The 24781-nt window shown below is 40.3% G+C and overlaps 1 protein-coding gene across 5 annotated transcripts in view; it reads right to left on the minus strand.

Annotated features, from left to right (window-relative positions):
- ATRNL1 (attractin like 1) overlaps nucleotides 1-24781 on the minus strand; it is a 1010697-nt gene that overhangs the window by 777676 nt on the left and 208240 nt on the right. For all 5 annotated transcript variants that reach the window (XM_050958929.1, XM_050958927.1, XM_050958928.1 and 2 more), the window contains exon 9: nucleotides 10167-10350. In XM_050958929.1, coding sequence (XP_050814886.1) covers nucleotides 10167-10350 — 184 coding nt within the window. The remainder of the gene's footprint in view (nucleotides 1-10166; nucleotides 10351-24781) is intronic.

The raw sequence follows: 24781 nt of genomic DNA on the forward strand, positions 1-24781 counted from the left end.
TCCAGCAAGACAGTATCAGTCTGAGTAAGGGCAGTACCAACAGGCTCATGAGATCTTTTTCAGCTGTCGGCCTCTGGTACCAAGATGGCCCTTTGCCCTGCTGTGATCAAGGATGACAGCTCTAGTATCTTCTCTAGGGAAAGCAGCAGTGCTCAACAGTCATGGCTTGTGAAACGGAGTCAATGGCTCTTCCCTGATCAAGACACTATGGTGCGGTATCAGAGAGCAAAGAGTCCCGCACTGAGGATTTTGATGAGGCAGAAACCATCTTTCTTTAGCTTTGGAGGCCAAGATGGCCCTGCATATTTATGTCTCTTTGAGGAATGCCCTGGTGTAGTGTTTCTCCTCCTTTCTCTGCCTTCTAGTAGGGCCAGAGGAGCATAGACAGGGAGGAATTCCCTCTAACTGATTGAGGCAGTAGCAATGCAGATTAAGGGTGACCTCCACAGTGATGTACCTGAACTGTTCTACTCTTAGCATCTTGCCTTGCCTCAGCAAATCAGATATCTGTCCTTGAGATGACCTTCACTCAAGCAATTCAGGCAGCAAGAGTGAGGGTCAGTCACAGACATCAGTCTGCAACACCCAGAACAAGGTTTGAAGGTGCAGACACAGGCACAGGTTCCCCCCGGTATCAGGCACAGCCCAGAGTTCACTGATTTACTAATGAGGGAGGCAGGGAGGAAACGAGAAAGAAAGAAAGAAAGAAAGAAAGAAAGAAAGAAAGAAAGAAAGAAAGAAAGAAAGAAAGAAAGAAAGACAGAAAGAAAGACAGAAAGAAAGAAAGAAAGAAAGAAAGAACAGCTCACTCGAGGAACACAAACTAGCAAAAAATACTAACTAGAAGTTCAGAGGAACAACTGACAGCATGTTCTTACCACTGAGCACAGACAGTAAGAAGAAACAGAAGGGTAGATGTGGGAGCAGATAAGACCGCTAGTAAGGAATTTCCTCTACATTGCCTCCAACTCTAGGGCTCAATCCTACAAACCCTTATCCATGTGAGTAGTCAAAGAGGTTGCTTGATCAGACCCTTACAATGAATTACATTACTGTACTCTGCATAAATACATAATGAAACCATTTTGCCTTTAAACTTCACATTAACATTGCTTTGAGCTAACATTCTTTCTTTCTTTCTAATTGCATAACACAGTCGCCCTAGGGGTGCACTGATTTTTTTACCATCATTTTTACATCATTGTGATTCCCTTATGTGACAGTATGTCTCGTTGCTTTGATATGATGTCAATCGACTAAAAAATTAGAGACATCATTAAATAAAGAATAAGAATTATTGTGTGTAAAGAAGCTGGGAAGTGGGTGTTGAACCTAAATACAGAATCTTGGGCTTCAAAAACTTTTTTTGTAAAAATACCATAGAAGGAGACAGTAATGACTAACTGCAGTACCTAATTTTTTTCTGTGATGCTAATAAAAGAGAATAAGTCGGCACATCCATAAGCACAGCCATACCTTTCTAACTGCTTCCACTTTTAGCCTCCATATTTTTTAACTAAGTGTGAGTTGCATTTTTTTTTGTTATTTATAATTAATACATTTTGCAGATAGAGCACGAAACACACAAAAGTGTGTTTTGTCAACCTAAAATTAGCTTCACCTTTTAAATAATTTTTGGCCTAACAACTTAATATTTTATGGCCAACATATTTTTCAGTATATTATTCTTGCTTTTATAATTATTTTTGAGTGTCCAAAATGTGCTAGATACCTTAAAGCAACAAGTACATGTATGGTCCCAGCCCACAAGAATGTGCAATCCAACTTTAAGAAGACTTAAAAATAGGGTTATAAACATGCAAAAAAGCAGGAAAAGTTGAAGAACAAGGGCAACAAAAACATGCTTATTCAGCTCAAAAAGGCACGTACATATCTTGATGGTCATGTTGCTTTTATTTTCCCCTCTCCCTCTCCTAATTTTTCATAGGCAAGACAAAAAAAGTTAGTTTTTAGGAGGTATCTGAATGAGGTGAGAGGTGGCTAGCAGAACAGGTTTAGGGAAGGCATGGTAAGCATGGGGTAGCTTGGAAGAAGGTGTAGATAGGTCAGAGAGAAGATGATAAACAGGGTATTGTGGCTGAAATCACTTCTGGAGTGGAGCCAGGATGAAACGCAGAAGTATATATACTCAATTTATGTTTACCACCATATTCTTCATTCTTTGTCCTATATTCTCAAGATTGAAGGCTGACCTATATTATATACAGCTACTAACAGTCTATAATGGGCTTTCTAGTATCTGGGGATTAGCCAGAGAGATCCCTCAACCACACCCTTTACAGAGGTCAACAGTGAGGATGGTACACAAGGTACTACAAGGACCTATACCACCAGAAAATTCCCCTGCACTGGGAGGCTAGGTTAGGCTGCGTTTAAGGCTATTAGAGCAGTGGCAAAGCAGTTTTGATAGATGTATGAATCTAGTACAATATCTCCTTTTTCACAAGTATAGAATAGTATTAATTGTTGATTTTTTTGTGTTCATATTTAAAACCCAATAAAATATTTAAATAAAAAAACACAGAAACCTACTATTGTTATATCACATTTATCAACAAAATTAAATGGCCAAGATATTAAACCCTGGAAATTAGGGTACAGAATAAACTAAATTATTTTGCACTCCATTGTTCTTTACAAACTACAATATGGATTCGATCCTGAAAGGTGTGATCAGTGATTTCACTGTGATTTCAGTGCAGATGAGGGCAAATAAGTAATTACAGCAGTTGCTCACTTCATAACATTCTACACATACCAGACCTCAGCCTTAAAAACATGTCTTTTACCAACAAATTTGGTCTGGAAGTATGCAATTTTGGGATGGAAAGATAGCAAAGTTCAGAATAAACGGTAAGCTAAAATGTTTTTGGGGTTTGTGCCCACTGAAACTCATGTAAGTGTTAGCTCTCGTATTCATCCTCCACGTCCCCAAATTCACTTTAAAAAAAAAGTGTCCCTGTGTGCTCCTACATATATCAGACAGATGTTGAGAAACTAACAAGACTTGTGCTTAACTTTTACATCAATCTCAATGCTTCTCTTTGTTCCATTTCAACCTCCTGCCTTCTTTGTATGTTATCTGTTTACACTGTAAATGCCTTGAAGCATGAATTATATTGTCTTCATACCTGTATGTTACCTTCCTGGCACAATGTTGGTGCTATAAAAATAACAACTAGCAATGATACTTCAAAAGTTGCTAAGTTTTACCCAAAGTTACCACATGGTATTCTAAAATCCAGTTACTTTGTACCCTAAGTGTAAGAAAATCATATAACATCCCAGATGCCACTGTGTGGTAATTGTAAGTGTTCACTTGTAATGTGGTATAACTGCTATAAATGGATACAGAATTAAAAAGAAAAGGAAAACTTCTCAAAAATATCACAAAAGATAATGTACTATATATAAATGTGTAGTCAATGTTACAATTAATCGCTGAAAAAAAATGTTTTTTACCACCATAGTCTCATCAGAAGAAGAACTGGAACTGCTCCCTGGAATCCTCTGGTAGCTTACTAGCAAACTGGGATATTGCTTCCCAGTTTGAAAAGTCATACTAAGACAGCAGAGTACTATGATTGGCAATGCAGAACTGCAGAGATGTTGTAGAATATTTTTTCTACCCATAAAGTCAAGCTTTTTGGCACCTTTATTCTTAGAGGTAACCTTAGCTCTGACCTGTCAGCTCCTCTCATTCCCTGCAGCCATCACTAATGACCTAGGTGTGGGGTGTAAATAAAACTGCTCAACCCCAGGAGATGGAACCTGATCTTTTTGTTCCATTCTTGTAGCAATTAGTGGAATGGAGGAGGAATGGGTTTGCCAGATTGTTTTAGCTGGCAATAAGGAGGATGCCTGCATGGGAGACAAGAGAGAAAAAATCCTAGTACTGACTGTGATGTTTCTGTTGTGACAACTATGAATTTACTTGAATTGTGACCTCAACTGTGCAAAATATGTAAAAGTTCAGAAGATATTACAATAATCCATAACAAATTATGATGGGAAAAGACATGAAAAGGAGACAAGATAACTGAATTCAGCTAAACCAAAAAGACCACGTTGCCATATTCAAAGACTGTATTAAAATTATACTAGTTAAATAACAGGAGATATGGAGCCAGAAGTTAATGAGCAAAAATTGGTAGTCAGAAAATTAGGCCTAACTAGTGGATAAAATAATGAAGGGCTGGACTATTGCACCAATCACTCTCTTTTTGGGTCTTTAGAAGAAAGAGTTTTGTGGGGAAAGGACAACAAGGAAAACAGATGGAAAGAACTGACAGAGGCTACTGGAGCAAGCTTCACTAGCATGGCTGCCATCCCCAACATTTCCTGGGACCCTGGACCTTCATCACCCTGATCCTGAGAGGTGACCTGACCAAAATAGGCCAGAGAGAGGGACACCCAGATGACATCACCATACTTACCAGCTCCAGCTGGATCACAAACACCACCTGGGATAACAGTTATCATCATCTTTAATTCCCTCTAAGTCAAGAAACTGTCAAACAAGAGGGCTTTACCTTCTAAGACTGGACTTTAACTACAACAGTAGCAAGGACATCGCCAAACCATCTCAATTAACTTCGTCCCTTTTCCCAAAAAAGGACAGTTACCACCATCTTTGATACCATCTAAGAGATTGTCAAACAAAAGGTGGTTTTTTTCCTTCTAAAAAACTGTCTACAGCTAAAGGAAGAGAGATGTTAAAATGAAAACCTTATTTAATACTTTACATTTCAAATGCTTTAATTATTTTTCTTTTATTTTCTGTATCTTTAATAAAAGATTAAAAGGATTTTTAACAACATGTTTGCCACGGTGCTAAGTAGGCTAAGGTCTTTATATACCAAGCCCCATAGCTTGTTTAACACTGTTTAATGGACAGTAATTAACTTATGTTAACACTTTTAGCCCATATATTCCAACTAAGTTAATGCAATAGGTCAATCAGTATTGGCAGGAGAAGGCTCCCTCCTGGAAGATCAACACGTGTGAGGGAGTGGCATATCTGCAGGAACTAGGGGTGCTACCATAGCTCCTGGCTTGAAGTAGTTTCCATTATATACAAGGTTTACGGTTTGGTTCAATGGTTCTCAACCCCCCCACTATTCAAACTGTTCCAGAGCCCCTGGGGAGTGTTGAAGTAGATCTGGATGTTGAAGAGAAACTCCAAGCCATCCAAGAGGGCCACTGCGGGGACTGGAACAGTACTAGGCCCCAGGCACACCTGACTCGACCATCTCTAACAGATGTCCTCTTGGAATCACGCCGACAAGTGTGGGAACAGGAACAGAAAGAAGCTCTAGAATCTCCATACCAGGATACCTGAAATTTTACCTCTCAATCTGACAAGGAGTCAGAATATTTCAAGAGCCAGGGTGGTATGGTACTGGGAGGGGTCCTCAGAGATTGTAATTTGGATATGCACCAATATGATGCCAGGGGAAGCATAACAGGTTTCTTAGCTGCTGGTATCATTTGGTATGGAGAACCTGGTTCTGGCCCAGAAGTTGGCACCGGCACTGAGGTGGGCAGTACTCTAATACAGTGCTCCAATGCCCATGATCTTGACTGCTGCACTAAGCCTGGACAAGCATCCTCAGTCTGCAGAAAGGGGGAGGGCAGTACTAGGGTGACCGGACAGCAAATGTAAAAAATTGGGACAGGGGGTGGGAGGGTAATAGGAGCCTATATAAGAAAAGGCACAAAAATTGGGACTGTCCCTATAAAATCGGGACGTCTGGTCACCCTAGGCAGTACTGTCAGGCACAGTAAATCTTTGGCCACTTCACAAGCCTCCAGCATGATCAGCGCTGATAGGGGCTGTTGACTCACAGGAATTAAGGATGACTGCTCTGTCACAGCTGACAAAATAGCTGATCTTGATGGTTCCTGGAACTGATGGCTCAGGTCTGACCGTATAAGCTGGTACCAGGCAGCAGTGAACCAAAAGGCATGCTCTACCATAGGTCCTGGACTGGCCTTCTGTGGAGAAGTCCCAGGCTGGACTTCCAAAAATGAGACAGCAACTTTTTCTTATGCTTCTGTGGTAAGGACTGTTCAGAAGCCCTAGATTTAGAAGATGGTCCCAGTGATCAGGAACTCCTCCGGCATGGCTCTGCTAGTAAGGCTGGAGGAATCTCTGAGGAACTTCCCCTCAGTGACCAAGAGCCTTCCGATGCTGGTCTCAGGGCTGCCTCCCTGAGAACGTATCAGAGGCACTCTTCTCTGTTTCTTTGTCCTAGTCTTGAACCCATGACAGATGGACTTAATCTTACCCTCACCCAGGCACTAAAGGCAGTGAAAATGAATGTCATTAACAAGCAGAGACTTTCTGAAGCCCACATACAGCTTGAATCCCACGGTCCTTGGCACTGGTTCTCCTAGTACTGGGCAGGGCCCAGAGGCCTTCTAAGTGAAACTCAAAGCAAGGTTACAAGAAGTTAAAAGAAAACTAAAACCACAATGAAAATAATAAAGATTTTTGAGTGTCAAGGGCAAAAGAGTAAAAACTAGGTAAGTAGCTCACAAGAAACACTAATGCTCCAACCACAGAGAGTGAAAAGGAACTGAGGGAAAGGCAGGGAAACTGCCCTTTATACCCTCATTTCACAGCACGAGTCGCTTCGCAATTGGCAGGGCCACTACCTGGGTACCGCTAGGAAAAGCTGTCTGGCCTCAGTGCTGACGAGGCATGCAGACACCTCCAGTGTAACAGACATACACAAGCACTCACAAAAAAGAACTTGTTCTTGCCTTCTGGACACACATACATACCAAAAGTGAACAATGCACATAGATAACAAGCGCTAGCTAATTTCCTATAATAAGCCATGATGTGCACAACGTATCATTGACTAAGACTGGCCCTTCACACTGATTCTTTACTTAACTGCCATCAGTAATGCCCATGAATCTTTCAATAGTCCTATACACATTAACACAAATACACTGGAGTGAGCCACAGCACATTTTTCAATAGGTAGAATTCCATATTTTATATACACCAACATTTATTTATTTATTTATAAATAAATAGTGTACATGAAATAAGGACTAAATATGGAGATAATTTTATAGAAGTGGAAGCAAAAGACAGCGCTACATTGCATTAACTAGTTAGAGTAATTCTTTGGCATTATAATGCCCCAAATTATTATAATTTAACAAAGAATAGCTATAGAACCTTGGAAGACTTATTAAAAGCTCTCTCATCTGTATTAAAAAAAATCACTAATGCTTGCATTGTATTACTGAATGTTCCCTCAAAGAGACTATGATATTATTTTCCTTTCATAAGCTAGAGGAAAAAGCCTTAAGCTATGGATGATGACAATAAGATAGTATTATGAATTTGGTTGCTTAAAAATAGAGAAAAAGGGAGAAAAAATTCTTCCTGTAACAGTGCCAAATTGCCATAAGCTAGTGGCATTTAAAATACAGATTCTGCAGTCAAATCAAACTCACACGTTTCTTAACATTTCCAACAAGCTGACCCGAGAGCAAACCTTCTGTCCTTTAAATGAAGCCAGTAATGCCCAGGGCAAATATTAAATTGGAGGAATAAAGTGTTCAGATATAGAGCTTGATCTTGAAATAGCTCTGAGGTGAAAAACTCAAAGGTCAGTTTGTGCACAGAACACACAAGCAGCATTAATAAATTACAGTAAACTTGAGGGACAGACTGATAAATAGAAGCATCAAGCTTACAAACAGAATATTAATTTAACTGAAGTACCTATTAAGCACATGCTTAAGTGTTATCCTGAATCAGGGCCACATTGTACACAACACCCACATCAAAGCACATGGAGCAAAATTTCACCTTGAACATATCTGGCACATAATGATATCATCATACTATGTGTAATTAATTTTAAATACTGTATAAGTACACCATGAATTATATTAATATATTTTTAAAAATTGAGTTGATATCTTCATCAGTATTGTAACTCCCTGAAACTGATCATTTTGCTGAATTAATTTATCACCTATAAATTACAACTATGAAGATTAATAGACATTATTAAGCCATTAACTGGAGTCTCAAAATCACACAGCTGCCAATAGTCTTGATATGGCTAGGGCTCTGATATTTATATCTAACACTGAGGACAGTTCTAGCCTCTCTCATTGCAGCACCACAGAAGTTTCTTTTAAACAGCAATACCAGCCTTCTACCAATGAAAGGACACACACATCAAGGTGATGGGCAGTACTCTCACACCTCTAAGACTGCTGGCTGAGTGCACTACGCAGTCAGTCTTATTGTCAGGACTTATCTCATCTACGCTCCATCACAGATACATGCAGGAGTGGAAAATAATCCAGGCTGTGAGAGCGGCTAGAGGGGGCAATCAGGCAGTGCACCCCAAGCAGTAGCAACACTTCACAATAGCCATCCCTCCTCTTCTCTCTAATATGATGAGAAGACCACAGTTTACTAGTCCTTTGCAGCAGGTTTACAAATCCGGAATTCTCAGAAAGAAGAAAAATTCTCTCTGTGGACGATCACCTTCCCCTGCTTGAAGCTGCACTGGGCAGAATAGTGTGGTGATGGTTCAAGATATGATCAATTGTGCTTCAGATGGAGTTACAGATGCAGTCAACAGCACTGGAGCCAATTGACAGAAATGCGGTCAGCTGTTCTTTGGGGGAAAGATGGGTGTGGGAAAATGGGGAAATAAGAATGTAAAAGGAAAGAGGGGCGGACTCCATGCTGCCATCACCCTCCCCGCATGCCTACGTCAGAAAAGTGAAAGAGGATGATACTGAGTGTGACTGAGCTCACTGTTGTCATCATCCTGAACAAATCATTATTAATATCTACATTACCGTAGCACCCAAAGGCCTTAACTAGGCTTGGCAGGATTCAATTTAAATCAATATATGTCGGTAAAGTCCATGTCACCTGACATTTGAAAATGACCAAAAAAAAATCACTTGGTAACAGTTGACCAGAGTGTCTCCCCCCAGCATATTGTACCTGCAGGGATCGGGGTCACCAGCTCTGGAGTAGCACAAATTGCTCTCTGTCGCCTCGCTCACTCACTCTTGTGACAGCAGGACTGCAAAGAGTTCCCTGCATAGCTGTAGAGCCAGTGACACCCCTTCCCTGCAAGCGTAAGGGGTAGGGAAGTATGTGGTCTGGGCAGGACAGAGCACAGAAGGAGGACAAGCCCCCAACCCTGGGGGTGGCCACCACATTGTTGTCTCAGCTGTCGCAGCCCTGCTCACTCAGTCACCAGCCAGAACTATTCAACAGCACCCATATCACCAGAAGCTAGTCTCTTTCTGTGCAGTCCTGGCCGGAGGTCTCTGTTCCACTGGGCCACAACCACAGCCTCCCCTGCACCTGGTCCCCTGGGGTCTCTTGGGCCCTTCTGCCATGCTGGTAGTCCCCTGCAGCTCTGCTGTCAGTGCTGAGAACCTCCTGCAATGCCACTGTCTCTGCTGCCCTAACCTTAACCCCATCAATTTCCAACTGTAAAAATAAATAGTTAAAAATTGAAAATAATCTTGAAAATGAAAATGTATATTAATTTTTGAAATTAGAAAAAATAAATAAAAATGAAATTCTGCCAAGCCCAGCCTTAATCAACACCAAGGCCCCTGCATGCTGAATACTGTAGATACATAAAGGTGTGCATATGTAGACATAGACCCTGCCCCAAAGAGCTTACAGTCTAATTAGACAGGAGTTCTAGATCTCTGGGCCTTGATCCAACAAGGCAACTAGAAGTAGGGAGAGCCTGCTGAGGAATGAGAATTTGGTAGGATCTCCAAAGGTTCCAAAAGGAGGCTGACACAGTTTCCATAAAATTCAAACTTCTGGATGTTTTTTTTAAAATGACAAAACCTTTCAAAGCCTAAAATTAAGATACTAAATATTCTAAAATTAACCTGCCAGCACACAATGTGCTTTGTCTGCTAAATCTTCAGTTTCGATAGAAAACTATCCCTCTATTTTCTTTTTCTGAAAATTCCAGCATTGAAAATTATAAAATCATTACAACATACATATAAACATGAATAAAGAAGTTATTGTAAATATCTCTCTATTGTATATGCATTAACCACAATTTAATGTTATCTTGATCTTAGTTTACCATTGTCTTAATTTTACTTACCATGTCCTCGTATTAACTTCATATCTATAAAGGTCATCCACCAATCCATATTTATTGCCAGGTAATGCTTTGTATCCACCATGAACATAAATGGATTTTGTCATTTTATCATAGACACTAGTATGACCATATCCACCTTGCACAATTGCTCCTTTTGTTTCTGGCACAAGCCATGAATTTGATCCTGGAAGAGACATATGAGAGACATAAAATAATCTATACAATCTAATCTTGCAAGGACCTACTCCTGGGATAAGTGCTTACTTAACACCCAAAGAAATCAATCATAAAATCAGGGACTAACAGTTTATATCTTTGAAACCATGTAAAAGTGTTGGATATATTATGCATGTTTTTCCAAGTTTTTTAATTGGCTTAGCTCATGTTAAAAATACCCCTATGTAAACATAAAACATTTAAAATCTATAATACAAGCAAGAAGAGATAGATAGATCGATAGATAGATAGAATTTTTATAATGTAATAATCTGAAGGCTAGACACATACTTTCCCAACTGAAAAATTACTTTTGCATAAAATAAAAGTAATCTTTATTGCCCTTCATCAGTTTACAATATACACACATGCCCAGTAATACATTTGGCATCATGTAATGTTTTCACCAGTAACTGCACATTGCACCATAATAACTCTAGCTCAGGAACCAATCCATGCAACAAACCTCAATGTCAACTCTGCCCACATATCTACACCAGCGACACCATCACAGGACCTAACCAGATCAGCCACACCATCACCAGTAACTGCACACCGCACCATAATAACTCTAGCTCAGGAACCAATCCATGCAACAAACCTCGATGTCAACTCTGCCCACATATCTACACCAGCGACACCATCACAGGACCTAACCAGATCAGCCACACCATCACCAGTAACTGCACACCACACCATAATAACTCTAGCTCAGGAACCAATCCATGCAACAAACCTCGATGTCAACTCTGCCCACATATCTACAACCAGCGACACCATCACAGGACCTAACCAGATCAGCCACACCATCACTGGTTCATTCACCTGCACATCCACCAATGTAATATACGCCATCATATGCCAGCAATGCCCCTCTGCTATGTACATCGGCCAAACTGGACAGTCTCTACGGAAAAGGATAAATGGACACAAATCAGACATTAGGAATGGCAATATACAAAAACCTGTAGGAGAGCACTTCAACCTCCCTGGCCACACTATAGCAGACCTTAAGGTGGCCATCCTGCAGCAAAAAAAACTTCAGGACCAGACTTCAAAGAGAAACTGCTGAGCTTCAGTTCATCTGCAAATTTGACACCATCAGCTCAGGATTGAACAAAGACTGTGAATGGCTTTCCAACTACAGAACCAGTTTCTCCTCTCTTGGTTTTCACACCTCAACTGCTAGAACAGGGCCTCATACTCCCTGATTGAACTGACCTCGTTATCTCTAGCTTGCTTGCTAGCATATATATACCTGCGCCTAGAAATTTCCACTACATGCATCTGAGGAAGTGGGTATTCACCCACGAAAGCTCATGCTCCAAAACGTCTGTTAGTCTATAAGGTATTCTTTGCTGCTTTTACAGATCCAGACTAACACGGCTACCCCTCTGATACATGTAATGTTTTGTTTGCTTGTGTGGCTATAACTTGTAAGCAGCAGCAGCATCTAAGATTAACTGTTGATCAGACATAAATTTAGGCAGAGAAATTACAGCAATAATTACAGCTTTTTATTGGTGACAGAATGAGCTTCTAAAAAGAACTGGATCACAACTCAGAATAAGCATTCCTCTAAAATCTAATTCCTATACATTCTGATAAATAGAAGGCCAACTGGCAATACCACTGTCTGGTAATTCCCAACAATGCTACATATTCTACTTCCTTTCCTCAAAATTTGAAACACTCTTACTATCATCACCCAATTCACCCTATGAAAACCTTCAATGTTCTACAGTGTTATTTTTGGGGTAAATTTACTTTATAACAACCAGATTAAACTATAATTTATATTTAAAGGAACCCCATCAACCTGTATATCTAATTTTTTTAACCAAATATAGTTATCCACTGTATTTATAAGTAACACCTACAATTATTAAAAGTGCAAGAAGCTGGCAACAAAAGACGCTCCCCCCATTTGTTTACTCTGTGCATTTGACTCTATTCTGTGTAACACTATTTCCACTGCTTTGTTGATGGCCAATTGAGCTTCCTGTCTCATGTACTAACATGATGACATAATTTATTTCACCCTTCAGGGGAGGCTCAGCTGCATGCTCTTTTCCTGACTCTCCACTCCAAATCTATGTTTACCAGTATCAACAGCAAACAAACTGAAGAGATGGTATGCAGACATGTGCACAAAATGGAAGAACAACAAAAGACTGAATATATTTAGTGCTGTTGCTCTGCCTTATTTTTTAATAAAACCCTTATAAATATCTGTTTGGTATCTAAAGAAAATATAATTCTGTGTATTTTATTTAAGCCACCAATTCAGTTAGGCACATAAGTATGTACTTAAAGAATGTGAGTAAATCCATCCCTACTCAGTAAATAATTTAAGCACATAATTAACTTCAAGAATAAATCATCCTATTGAAGTCAATGGGACTTCAGCATACGCCTAAGTACATACTTGTGTGCTCAGATGAATTGATGCCTAGGCAGTATTCTATCAGAAGTATAGTTTGTTTTTTTTAAATTAGTCAACTTCAGAACTTCAAGTTAACAGTATCCTTCTAACGAAAACAAGAAGGTAACATTTATTGCAACATTCCAACAATGTTTAATATACTTGCATATTCAGATGAAAAAGTAATATCATAGGGTAGTAATACAATAAACCCAATTAAACAAAATCTGGCAACAACCCTGATTTTAAAGTCATATGATGCAGTGTAACTGTAGAAGAGAAAATGTACATATATTTCATATCTGTTTCAAATACATTTGTCACAATATACAGTTATTTTCAGAATAATTATAATATTTTTTCTTTCAAATTAAGCATATTTTAATCAAAATTGTTCTTTGGCTCCTTCCCCCAGTTACCAAGGTCTCCTTGATAGTGTGCCTTTTACTTTGTTTTAGAAAGCAGACACTTTAAAACCTTTTTTCCAAGAAAGATATAGTTTCACACCTATAACTTGGCTAACATTCTTTTTCCACCGATCATTTCAGATTACCTGCCACAACTAAATTTTAATAAAAGTACTAAGATTTTAACACCATATTTTGTTGTACTGCACTGTGATAAATATTATTACCAACAAACCTATTCATCAAATAAAACAACTTTTTATATATGAGTAATAAAATACAATTCCTACGTCATCAGAACTAGCTTAATATTCAGATTGCTACAGTGAATTTAATCACTTTACTGCAGGCCTTAAGTCATTTAAAAAAAATCAACAACTGTTGGCTTGGTTATTGTTCTGAAACATAGGTCATATTATATTACTTGGTATTTTTGTTATAAGCCCACAATGCAGAAAGGACATAACATATTTATAGGTCAGCAGACACAATAACTTCTCATGAAGTGGGCTAGCTACAAATGGACAATTAGGGTTCAGAAGCTAATAAAGAGAGACTATTAAACTAATCCATCTGAATTTGCACCATTGCTTGTTAGTTATTTGACAATATGTCTCAACTGTTCAGCTGCTGAAATTCACAAAAGGATAAGTCTCTTAATAGCAAATGTAATGTAAAAGCAAAGTTATGTTCAAATCCACTTTCCACATCACATTTCAAACCAAGAACATCAGGTCAAGCCAGCTAGTTTGTAAAAGTTGTGCTAATCACAGATGCTTCTCTGGGTCTGGGTCTTTAAGGAGTATATCAATACAATACTACAGCATCTTCCAGAAGAAACACGTGACCACTTCACCTGATAGCTATGGAAAGTGGGAACAGGCTACCGCATTCTGGGTGAATGCAGCAAAAGATGTAAGCCCAAGAATTACATTTGGATCCCCTTTATGTGGGAACAATGACAGGAAAATCAAGAGCAGTAGTTGAGACTCTGAAGAGAAGAAGAATGTACATTGCATACAAGAACCAAAATGGAAGGGGCTGAAATCCACAAACATCAGGGATGGTTACAAGATAATATATGATGGTTCAGTAGCAAGGAGGAATGCTGATGATTTACTAGGGCACCTCAGCAGCATGGGGGAAGGAAACACTTTCTGGAGAAGCCTTAAACCTGTGGTTCTCAAACTTTTGTGCTGGTGACCCCTTTCACATAGCAAGCCTCTGAGTGCAAACTTCCCCACCCCCCAATAAATATACAAAAAAAGTATTTTTAATTTAACACCATTATAAATGCTGGAGACAAAGTGGGGTTTGGGGTGGAGGCCGACAGTGTGCGATCCCCCCCCATGTAATAACCTCACAACCCAGAGGGTCCCAACCCCCAGTTTGAGAACTCCTGCCTTAAACGTTAAGACTGGGGTTTTCAAAAGAGCCTATGGCTGTTTTGAAAAGGGCCTACGAAGGAAATGTGAGTTGGACACTTAACTCCCTTACACTCTTTTGAAAATCTCAGTCTAAAGTATGAAAGGTGTGGAAAGTTTTCCCCTACGTACAGCAGAAGTTTGCAAATTTATAAGCCACAGTGGCTGCTACGCTATAGGTTCTTTTGCCACAGTTACCGAATAATGGCATATACTGGCTCCAACTTAACTTAAAGGCTACATTAGAGTCCATTTTTCTCCTGTATCCCACCTAATACAGGTAGGCAGACTGACCTTATAGAAGAAAAACAAAATATTGTTGCCTGCCTGGTGGCAAACTACATCACTTTAAGCCCACTATAGTTGAAATCCAAATTTCAGCACACACTTTTCAGACTCTACCTTATTAAGCAAGTTAAATCTTTTGGGCAAAAGGCAGACACAATAAAATCAATTTCTATGGGATGGATGACAGTAGCTTTATTCTTATCCATCTTTGGTGAATTGTAATGTATGAACATAGCTAGTAGACTATGTTGCATTGTTCTTTTGCTCCTAGCCAGTGTTGAAATTTAGGGCATATACACTTTTAATGAAAATACAATATAACTGGTATCACACCACACCCTAAACCAACTGCTGGATATCTCTTAACTATTCAGGACTGTGTCTATGAGCATGTCTTAGAAATCTACACCAATGACTTCAAATTTTATGTGCAGGCTACACAATACTTACCAGTAAATAAATACACTTTGTACAATTTAGATAAAAATAGGAGTAGATATACTGAAAATCCTACCCCTCAATCCTCTTCACTTGCCTATCATGTCACAGGCCTGTTTAGCCTCTCAGGGGGAAAAGTAAGTATTTCTCTGGGACAACATATATGGTACTGTTGACTGCATCCAATTAGTTACACTTTGATTCTACTTTTAGTATTCTTATTTGTCTTATTCAAATAATATTTTGCATGGTAAATTGTCTGAGTAAACCTGTGTCTAAATACTATATGAGCACTCTGAAAAATAGAGGAAGAGTAAAGACTTTTTATCCCTTATATTTAAATCTTACGAACTGAATGGACAGTTAGGAATTTTAGTTAGAGAAGTTTTCAGGGCCAAAACCCAAATAAGGAAATCACTCTCGTAGTCAGGACTTGCCCGTAATGTCCTCTTGTAATTTGAATCTTAACAAAGAACTTGATGTCTTCTGTCAAAACTTTTGACAGTTTTCCAAAGAGTTCCACACAGCAGAAACAATTTTTTCCAAGTGCATAGATAACTCACTACAGTAACTTAAGATAATTAAGTATGCCAGATACTAAACACATGGTCAAGGTTAATTTCTGCCCCTATCCTGACCATCCTTGTCAAACAGAATCAGGCATTCCAGACCAGCTTTGCCACTCTCATTTCCAGAAGACTGATCCAGTCTATAGCATGGTTAAATGCTTATGCTCATTAAGTAAAATCAGATCCAAAGATGCTTCACATTCAGTCAGCAAAAGACAGAAAAGCAGGTGAAGTCACAGACAACTCACCCAAATATTAGAAGAAGAATTCTCCATGAGGATGCCTGATGTTTAATTCTCATTGCATTACAATAAAAATATACTTCATAAATATTCTGGCAACTAGGACTGTTGCTCAGTCAAAGGGAGCAGGGGAAGGAACTGTTACTCATCCTGTGCAGTAACTGTAATTCTTCCAGATGTGTATACCTATGGGCAAAAAGATCAATTTCTGGCCAACCCCATGTCTGAAATATGTCCTAGAGGACTTGAGTATCCAGTTCCCATGTGGAGTCATGGAAGAAGTGTCTGTTGAGGGCATTAGCAGCAGTTTCTGGATGCCTGGAAGGTAGGCTCTGAAATTTGGATGAGGTTGACTATGAGCCAGTTCTACAGCTTTATACCTTCAGTACATCAGGAGGGGAATCTTGCTCCTCTCTGCTTGTTCATGTAAAACATGCAGGACATGTTGTCCATCATGATCCTCATCACTCTGCCCCGATCAATGGGAGAAAATGGAGTCAAGCATCCCTGACCATCCTGAGCTCCAACAGTTTGATGTGGAGACTTGTCTTATAGGACATCCATCTGTCCTGAACCGTGAGGGTATCAACATGGGATGCATTAGTTAGACTTACTGACAGGGTTGGATGGCAGAAAGGAACACCTGCACAGATGTGCAGTCGCTCTTTACACCAATTCAGTGAGTTCTTTACATGCAAGAGGACTGTCAAGATGTCCAAGGCATCTCTGGTAGGAGAACGTGCAGTTCTCAACCAACCTTGGAAACAGCAGCAGTGTAAATTTGCATGATTGGTAACAAAGGTACATGCTCTCATATGACCAAGGAGCTGAAAAGACAGTATCTTCTTGATGTCCTAGGGCTTCCCTGAATCAACCTAACCAGTCCTGAGAGTTTCACAAATCCATCTAAAAGGAGGTACACTCTGGCTGTCACTAAGGCCAGGTCTACACTGGGGGTTGAGGGCGAGCTAAGTCTAAGTTACACAACTTCAGCTACGAAAATAGTGTAGCTGAAGTCAACGTACTTAGAGTTACTTAATGCGGTGTCTTCACTGCGGTAGGTAGACTGCTGATGCTCCCCAGTCGACTCCGCCTATGTTTCTGGCTGTGGTGGAGTTCTGGAGTTCAGGTGGAGTTCTGAAGAGCATTCGGCAGTTGACACAATAAATCAACTCCTGCTGGAACAATCGCTCCAGAGGTAAGTGTTGATATGCCCCCAAGTCCAAGTACACATTATGAACTGAATTTCCTGCACCAGTACTAACACAGATTTCTTTATTATTAGCTGTCGGACCGACTCTTGGAATAGAGCAAGAGCCTTCTGAATGGAAGACAACACTGCCTCGAAAGAGCATCCTTTAAGAAACCAGTTGTTGAGGTACAGGGAGAGGAGAATCACTTCCTGTAGAAAGCAAGTCGCCACTACCGCAAGAACCTTTGAGAACACCCTTTGAGAACACAGCCAAAGAGAGACTGAAGAGAAGCACTCTGACCTGGAAATGATCTTGGCCTACAGCAAATCGTAGGTATTTCCCTGGTGACTGGCTACATGGAAGTAGGCATATTGGAGGACAAGGGACAAAAAACAATCCTTTTCCTCTAGAGGAAGAATTATAGTTACGAGAGTTACCATCCTGAATTTTGGGAGTTTCACAAACTTGTTCGGCTGTCTTAGATCTAAGACTGTCCTCCAACCTCCATCCTTTTTCAGTAGAATCCTTTGCCCCTACAAAGGGAAGGAACCAGTTCTATCACTCCTAGCCAGAGGAGAAAGTCCACCACTTGCCTTAGTAGAAACTCATGAGAGAGGTCCCTTAAGAGGGACAGGAAAAGGGCAGTGGGAAGGGAAGAGAGTCTCAAAGACTCAATGGTGTAACCTGAAGTTATGACCTCCAATACTCGTTGGTCCCTGATGATTCACTTTAAAGTCTGGTGGAAATAGACAATGTCAACCCCCAAGGGAAGGAGGTGGGCTAAAGGGTGCAACTGTAAAATCAGAGGAACAGGAGCATTTGAACCCTTGGCCAACCCATCAAAACTGCTGTTTAGATTATGCCTGTGTGGTCACAGAGGGCGATTGGGCGACCCTCATCTTCTGAAATCTCTTTCTTTCTGGGGATTATGGGGGTTTTTTGTATCCTAAGAATTGAGCAGCGCACAATTACTGGGCAGTCTGTGCTCTACTGAAATGCTTCTTGCTCATAGGTGTATAAATGCCCAAGGAACATAGGATGGCCCTGGAGTCCTTACGTGCGTGCAGGGAGTCATTCATAGTCTCCAAGAAGAGTTTGTGATCAAAAGGGAGGTCCTCTTTTGTATTTTGGACCTCTCTCAGTTATGCCCTGAGTTTAACTACCACCATAGAGATGGACCTGGCAGCAATATCTAAGGATGCATAAAGAGCTGTTCTGGCCAATAGCTGACCCTCAGCAACAGTAGATTGGAATTGTTCCCTGAAGTCCTGTGGCAGATGTTTAATAAAAGCTGCCAGCCTGCTACAATGAGTAAAGTTATAACTAGCCATGGCTGCCTGATAATTCGCAATCTGAAATGGCAAGTCTGCTGACACAAAAACTTTTGTCCAAGGAGGTTCACTCATTTTTGGTGCTTTTCATCGGGGGTAGCCCCTAAAAAGTGTGCTTTGCCCTGCTCATTCACAGAATCCACCATGAGGGAGTTGGTGGGGAGGGAAAAACAAAAAGTCACAGTCCTTCTGGGACACATCACACTTGTCATCAGCCCTTCTGCACATTGGTGGAATAGTGGCTGGTATCTGCCTTTCCATTTTAGCCAGATCCAAAAGAGCCTCATTAATAGGTAGCTCCACTCTGGAGGGTGTTGCTGACTGTAAAATGTCAAACAGCCTGTGCAAGTGGTCTCTGACTTCCTCCAATGGGATCTGCAGAGTGTCTGCTACTCATCTAATGAAGTTGTGGAACTGTAGAAAGTCATCAACAGTGAAAGGAGGAGTAAGTATGAGCACCTCATCCAGCGATAACAAAATTGGAGTTTCAAAGGTGACTTCATCTGCCCTAGCTTCCAGCTCCTCAAATACAGGGAGGATGTGGGATCTCAGTCTCCCAAATAGAAGGTACCAGTGATTTATTAAAACTGCTGCCAACAGGCAGCCCAGGGGTCCCAAAATGGCCATTGAGGAGGTCCACAAGAGAGAGGGGTAGCATGCAGGCATGGTTCTATCATGTTTGATGTACCATGAAGTCCTTCCTGCATGAGGGGCGATTCACAAATAAGTATATAGGAGAAACCCCAACAGAAAGCCAGGAAAGTGACCAGGAATGCTCTTCTTCTTCCCCTCCCCTCTCCAGAAGTACGTGGAGCAGCCAATGAGGATGGAGTAGAGACTTGTGCCAGGGAGTGGTCACTTAGAGACCAGGACCCCAATACCCTGAGATGCTCGGTACGTACAGCAATGGGGACTCTGGTTCATTCAACACAGAGATCCCTCAAGTACTGGACCTCTTGTGTACCGGAAAGGACACCAATAAAGACACCACAGCTGAAGTCATTATGGCTGGAGCGAATCGTACCAGTAATGCTGAGTATTCCACAGGCCTTCTTGGACTGATGTTTGCTCATGGGTACCACTTGTATAGGCACTCCTAGCTGAGTTACTTGCACTGCTACCAATGACTGAGTTAAGGCGCATGACTGCACCAATGGCGGAGCAGAATGCTTCAGTGTCAATGACAGAGCCAGGCTAGATGGTACCTTGTGCTTCCCCTTACTAGTGGAGGGTACAGATGCTCTACAGCAGCCATGTTTTCTCTCCTTAGAGCTCTGGGCTTTGCAGGCCCACCCATACCTTTGCAGACCAAGGATGCAACCTGGTCTTTTCTGGAGCTGGCTCAGTAAAGAGTCCAACTTCTTCTTTTTCAGGAGTCTTCCCAGAGTGTTCTAAATGTTTACCCTTCTTATGGGAAGCATGTCCTGAGTTAGATGGGATGCTGGGTCCACCGGGGGACAGATGTACAGAGGGAGTGGGGGGGGGGGGCGGGGGTATGTCCAGACCTAGCTCAAAGAGTGGAATGTTCCATTGCCAACAGTCTGAGCTTTATATCCCTGTTTTTCCTAGCCTTGGTTTTAAGGGCTAAACAAAGGGAGCACTTTTGGGAGATATGGGACTCTCCCATTTAACAGACACAGTTGGAATGTCTGTTGCTCACTGGTATAGCCTCTCAACAGGAGAGGCAACATTTGCTACCTGGAGAACCAGGCAAACCCCACCAGGAGAAGACAAACTCCCAGGGGAAAAAAGAGAGAGAAAAATTGTCCTGTCACCTAAATTAACTAAATATGCGAACAACAACACTAAACTAAACTAACTTCATAGAAGGAAAGAAAAAGGCCAAATATGCTCAAGGTGGAGATGCTAGTGTTATTTCTGGGGCTGAGGCAGTAGAGAAGGAACTGAGGATAGTTGTCTACATCTTTCCTAAAGTATGATGCCCAGAATTGGACACCTCACAAGTGCCAAGTAGACCAGGACAATTACCCCCTGTATGTTATATACAATAGTCCCATTAATATACCTCAATCAATACTAGCCTGTTTTACAACTGCATCACACTGATGACTCATATTCAAATTTGTGATCCACTGTAAGTCCCCGATCCTTTTCAGCAGTGCTACCACCTAGCCAGTTATTCACCATTTTGTAGTTGTACATTTGATTTTTCCTTCCGAAGTGAAGTACTTTGCACTTTATTGAATTTCATCTTGTTGATTTCAGACCAATTTTCTAATTTGTCAAGGTCATTTTGAATTCTAAACCTGTCCTCCAAAGTGCTAGCACCTCCTTCCAGTTTGGTGTCATCTTCAGATATTGTAAGTATACTCTCCACTCAACTATTCATTAGAGAGTCACCCTCCCAGATTGACAGTGAACCATTACTCTTTCAACCAATTGTGACAAACCATATTGGCAATTACTTATCACCCTGTTATCCTCTAGGTACTCACAAATTGTTTAATAATTTGTTCCAGTATCTTTTCGGGTATTGTAGGTCAGTCAGCCTAACTTCAAATTCCCTGGGTCCTCTTCATTACCCTTTTTAAAGAAAGGTACTACATTTGCCCTTCTGCAGTCCTCTGGCACCTCACCCATCCTCTAGGAGTTCTCAAAGATAATTGCTGATGGTTATGAGATTGCTTCAGCTAGCTCTTTAAGCACCCTAGGATGAATTTCAGACTTGAGTAGTTATAACTTATCTAACTACTAAGACTCCAAATTTGAGTTCTTTTAACTTTTCTAAATATTCTTCAACCTTTTTTTCCCTATTTTGGTTTGTATTCCTTCCCCCTTGCTGTTAATATTAATTGTGTTGGATATTTGGTCACTATTAACCTTTTCAGTGAAGACTTAAGGAAAATAGGTTTCAAATACCTCAGTATCCTTTGTGTCATCAGTTATTTTTCCTTCCAAGCCAAAACAGAGGACTTACACTACCTTCGTCATTCTCTTGCTCCTAATATATTTAAAGAACGTTTTCTTATTGTCTTTATGTCCCTTGCTAGGTGTAACTCATTTTGTGCCTTAGCCTTTCTGATTTTGCCCTACATGCTTGTGCCCTTTTTTTTTTTTTTTTTTTTTTGCACTCTTCCTTAGCAATTTGCCCATGTTTCCACTTTTTATAGGATTCCTTTTTGATTTTCAGGTCATTAAAGAGATCCTGATTGAGCCATATTGGACTCTTACTATTCTTCCTATCTTTTCTTCGCATCAGGATAGTTTGCAGTTGTGTCTTTGGTATTGTCTCCTTGACAAACTGCCAGCTCTCCTGAACTCCTTTATCCCTTAGGTTTCAGAGTAGCAGCCGTGTTAGTCTGTATCCACAAAAAGAACAGGAGTACTTGTGGCACCTTAGAGACTAACAAATTTATTTGAGCATAAGCTTTCGTGGGCTACAACCCACTTCATCAGATGCATAGATTGGAACATATAGTGAGGAGATATATATACATACAGAAAACAAGAAAAGGTCACGTTCTCTGTATGTATATATATCTCCTCACTATATATTCCATTCTATGCGTCCAATGAAGTGGGCTGTAGCCCATGAAAGCTTATGCTCAAATAAATTTGTTAGTCTCTAAGGTTCCACAAGTACTCCTGTTCTTCTTATCCCTTAGATTTTCCTCCCAACAGGGCCTTACCTACCAGTTCTCTGAGTTTGTTAAAGTCTTCTTTTCTGAAAGAGAATCACTTCAATCTAAAAAGCAGAAGGCAATCTGTTATCAATCCAAACAAATCTCTGTCATTTTTACATAACTCCAGAAGAGACTTATTCAGAAATTTCCTTACACATAAAGAGCTTTTTTAAACTTCAGCTAAAGCAAAACACGGATATTATATTCACCTTGAGACTCACATTGAGATTCTTAGAAAGTTTATGAGGTATCACTAACCTAAAGCGAAATAAATTTCCCTGTGGACTAGCCCAGAAAAGCTTTATGGTGCAAGTTAGTAAAACCATCCATACAAAACTCCCCTCCTGAGATTTATAGGTTCCCAAAAAGTCATAACTCTAAGAATAGCAAGAAAGGGCAAAAGGAAGCTCCTTTGCTCCTGCAATGAGTCCAAAGGCAATCACATCACCTCCAGAGCAAAGACGTATTCCCACACATTCACACAATGAAAATCTGAGTACACAAAATGTCATGATTTTTAAACAGATAATTTATTGTATTTGAACAGAAATTACTTTTTTTTCAGGTATAGCTAATTTTACTTTATCCTACGCAGGGGCATGTGCAGGAATTAAAATTTGACTGCTTTAGGAAGTGCACTTTCTGTGCCCCCACCACGGCCCTCAAGGAGCTCGGTCTCTCTGCCATGGCCCCAGGGCTGGAGGAGTTTTGTGCCCCAGCCGATTATTGCAGGGGGGGGCCTTCCCCTGCTTGCCGTTCCCTCTTGTGCACACCCCTGATCCTAAGGAGGGAACTCAAGGAGGGAGGATTGGTGTGTTTTTCTGAGAAAGAGTGAGATTGTATGCATACTTTATATCAACCTGATTTGTGATCAACAGCTGCACAGTACAGTGCTCAAATAAGAAGCCAAAAGAGTCCCCAGATAACACCAATTAAGAAGCACATGCTAAAGTCAGCATCTAGACTTTTGCATGGTTCCTGATCCAAAGCCTACAGAAGTCAGGGCCTTAGTTTTAAAATGGATATGCGTACCAGAATTCCACGTCTGATTACTACAACTTATAGAAATATCCAAAGGGATAGAAATTGGGTCACTAAGAGTTTAACTGAAGCTGTCTAAGTAGGGTAAATTTTATATCAGACCTGTTTATTTCAGTGTGAGTGTGGCAAGTGGTTGGAAAAGAGTTGATGTTAAACCCACCAAGAGCCAGTGTCTGAAGAGAATATAGCATCCACCCATAGGTGCTGGAACTAGGGGTGCTGCTGCACTCCCTGGCTTGAAGTAGCGATAACCAATTACACAGTTTCCGCATTCAGCACCCCCATTATAAAAATTGTTTCAATACCACTGCATCCGCCCATCAATGAAAGCAGCAAAATGTCAAATTCTAGAGTAGTCTGAATATTGGAAAAAGGCAGAGAGAGGAAAAGGTATATTATATTTTCTTTTTACAAGGTCAGAAGCCTTTCTTTGTAACCAATTTCCTTTCTGAACAGGACATTAGAGGGTTCTACATAAATGCATTTATCACTTGCCATACCTTCTAACTTTGGAGCCTGCAGCTATTGAGTTCCAACAAGTAAGTCATACTTAGTGCAAACGACCATCTGAAATTTCATGGTTAAAAATGACTTCAATGCTGCAAAGCTAAAGATAAATGTTGAAATTGCCAAGGAACTGGGGAAAAATTGCCACAGAATTCATTAACTGTTGGTGGGGGACAAAAATAAGAGGTACTACGGTGAAACAAAACACGAGGGTTATCTGCTGAAACTGAACAATTACAGCATACAGGGTAGATCCTAAAAACCACTGCTTGTGTGAATAACTCTTCCTCAGATAAGTAGTTTCATTGCTCTCAATGGGTTTTTACATGAAGACCTTATATTGCTACAACTCTACATTATTTTTTAATTCAATAACGGAATATATTTTCTATGAAAACACCCACTTTCCCATTAATATTTTCTATAATTGGCAGACAAGCTAATATCTCTGAAAGGAAACTTACAAAGTTGAGATTAATTCTGAACCATAATAACTGGCAGCAATGCAAAATATATTTCTCCCCGACTCAGAGTTTATAACCATGGATTCAAGGTGTTTAAAAAAAAACCACTTGCTTAGTCGTAGATAGCAGTCTGTTTTACTAATCCTCTACAAATATAGCCCTAACATAGTAAAGAAGCTGTAAAATGGAAAGAAGTCATGAATTTTAGCTCTAATGCCAGCAATAAATTATCCAATAAACTTTCATTCACATTGCTAAGTGAGGCAAGAGGTCCCCACTACTACCACTACCACCACTTCATAATCAAACCAAATAACAACACATCATAGTTACTTTAAGATTTTCAAAACATGGAGTTTGGTGGTACTTCTCTGACCTTAATACTTAGACTAGATATACTATATTCAAGGTACTGTTAAACATTAA

The sequence above is a fragment of the Gopherus flavomarginatus genome, chromosome 6 (assembly GCF_025201925.1).
Source record: "Gopherus flavomarginatus isolate rGopFla2 chromosome 6, rGopFla2.mat.asm, whole genome shotgun sequence".
Lineage (NCBI taxonomy): Eukaryota > Metazoa > Chordata > Testudines > Testudinidae > Gopherus > Gopherus flavomarginatus.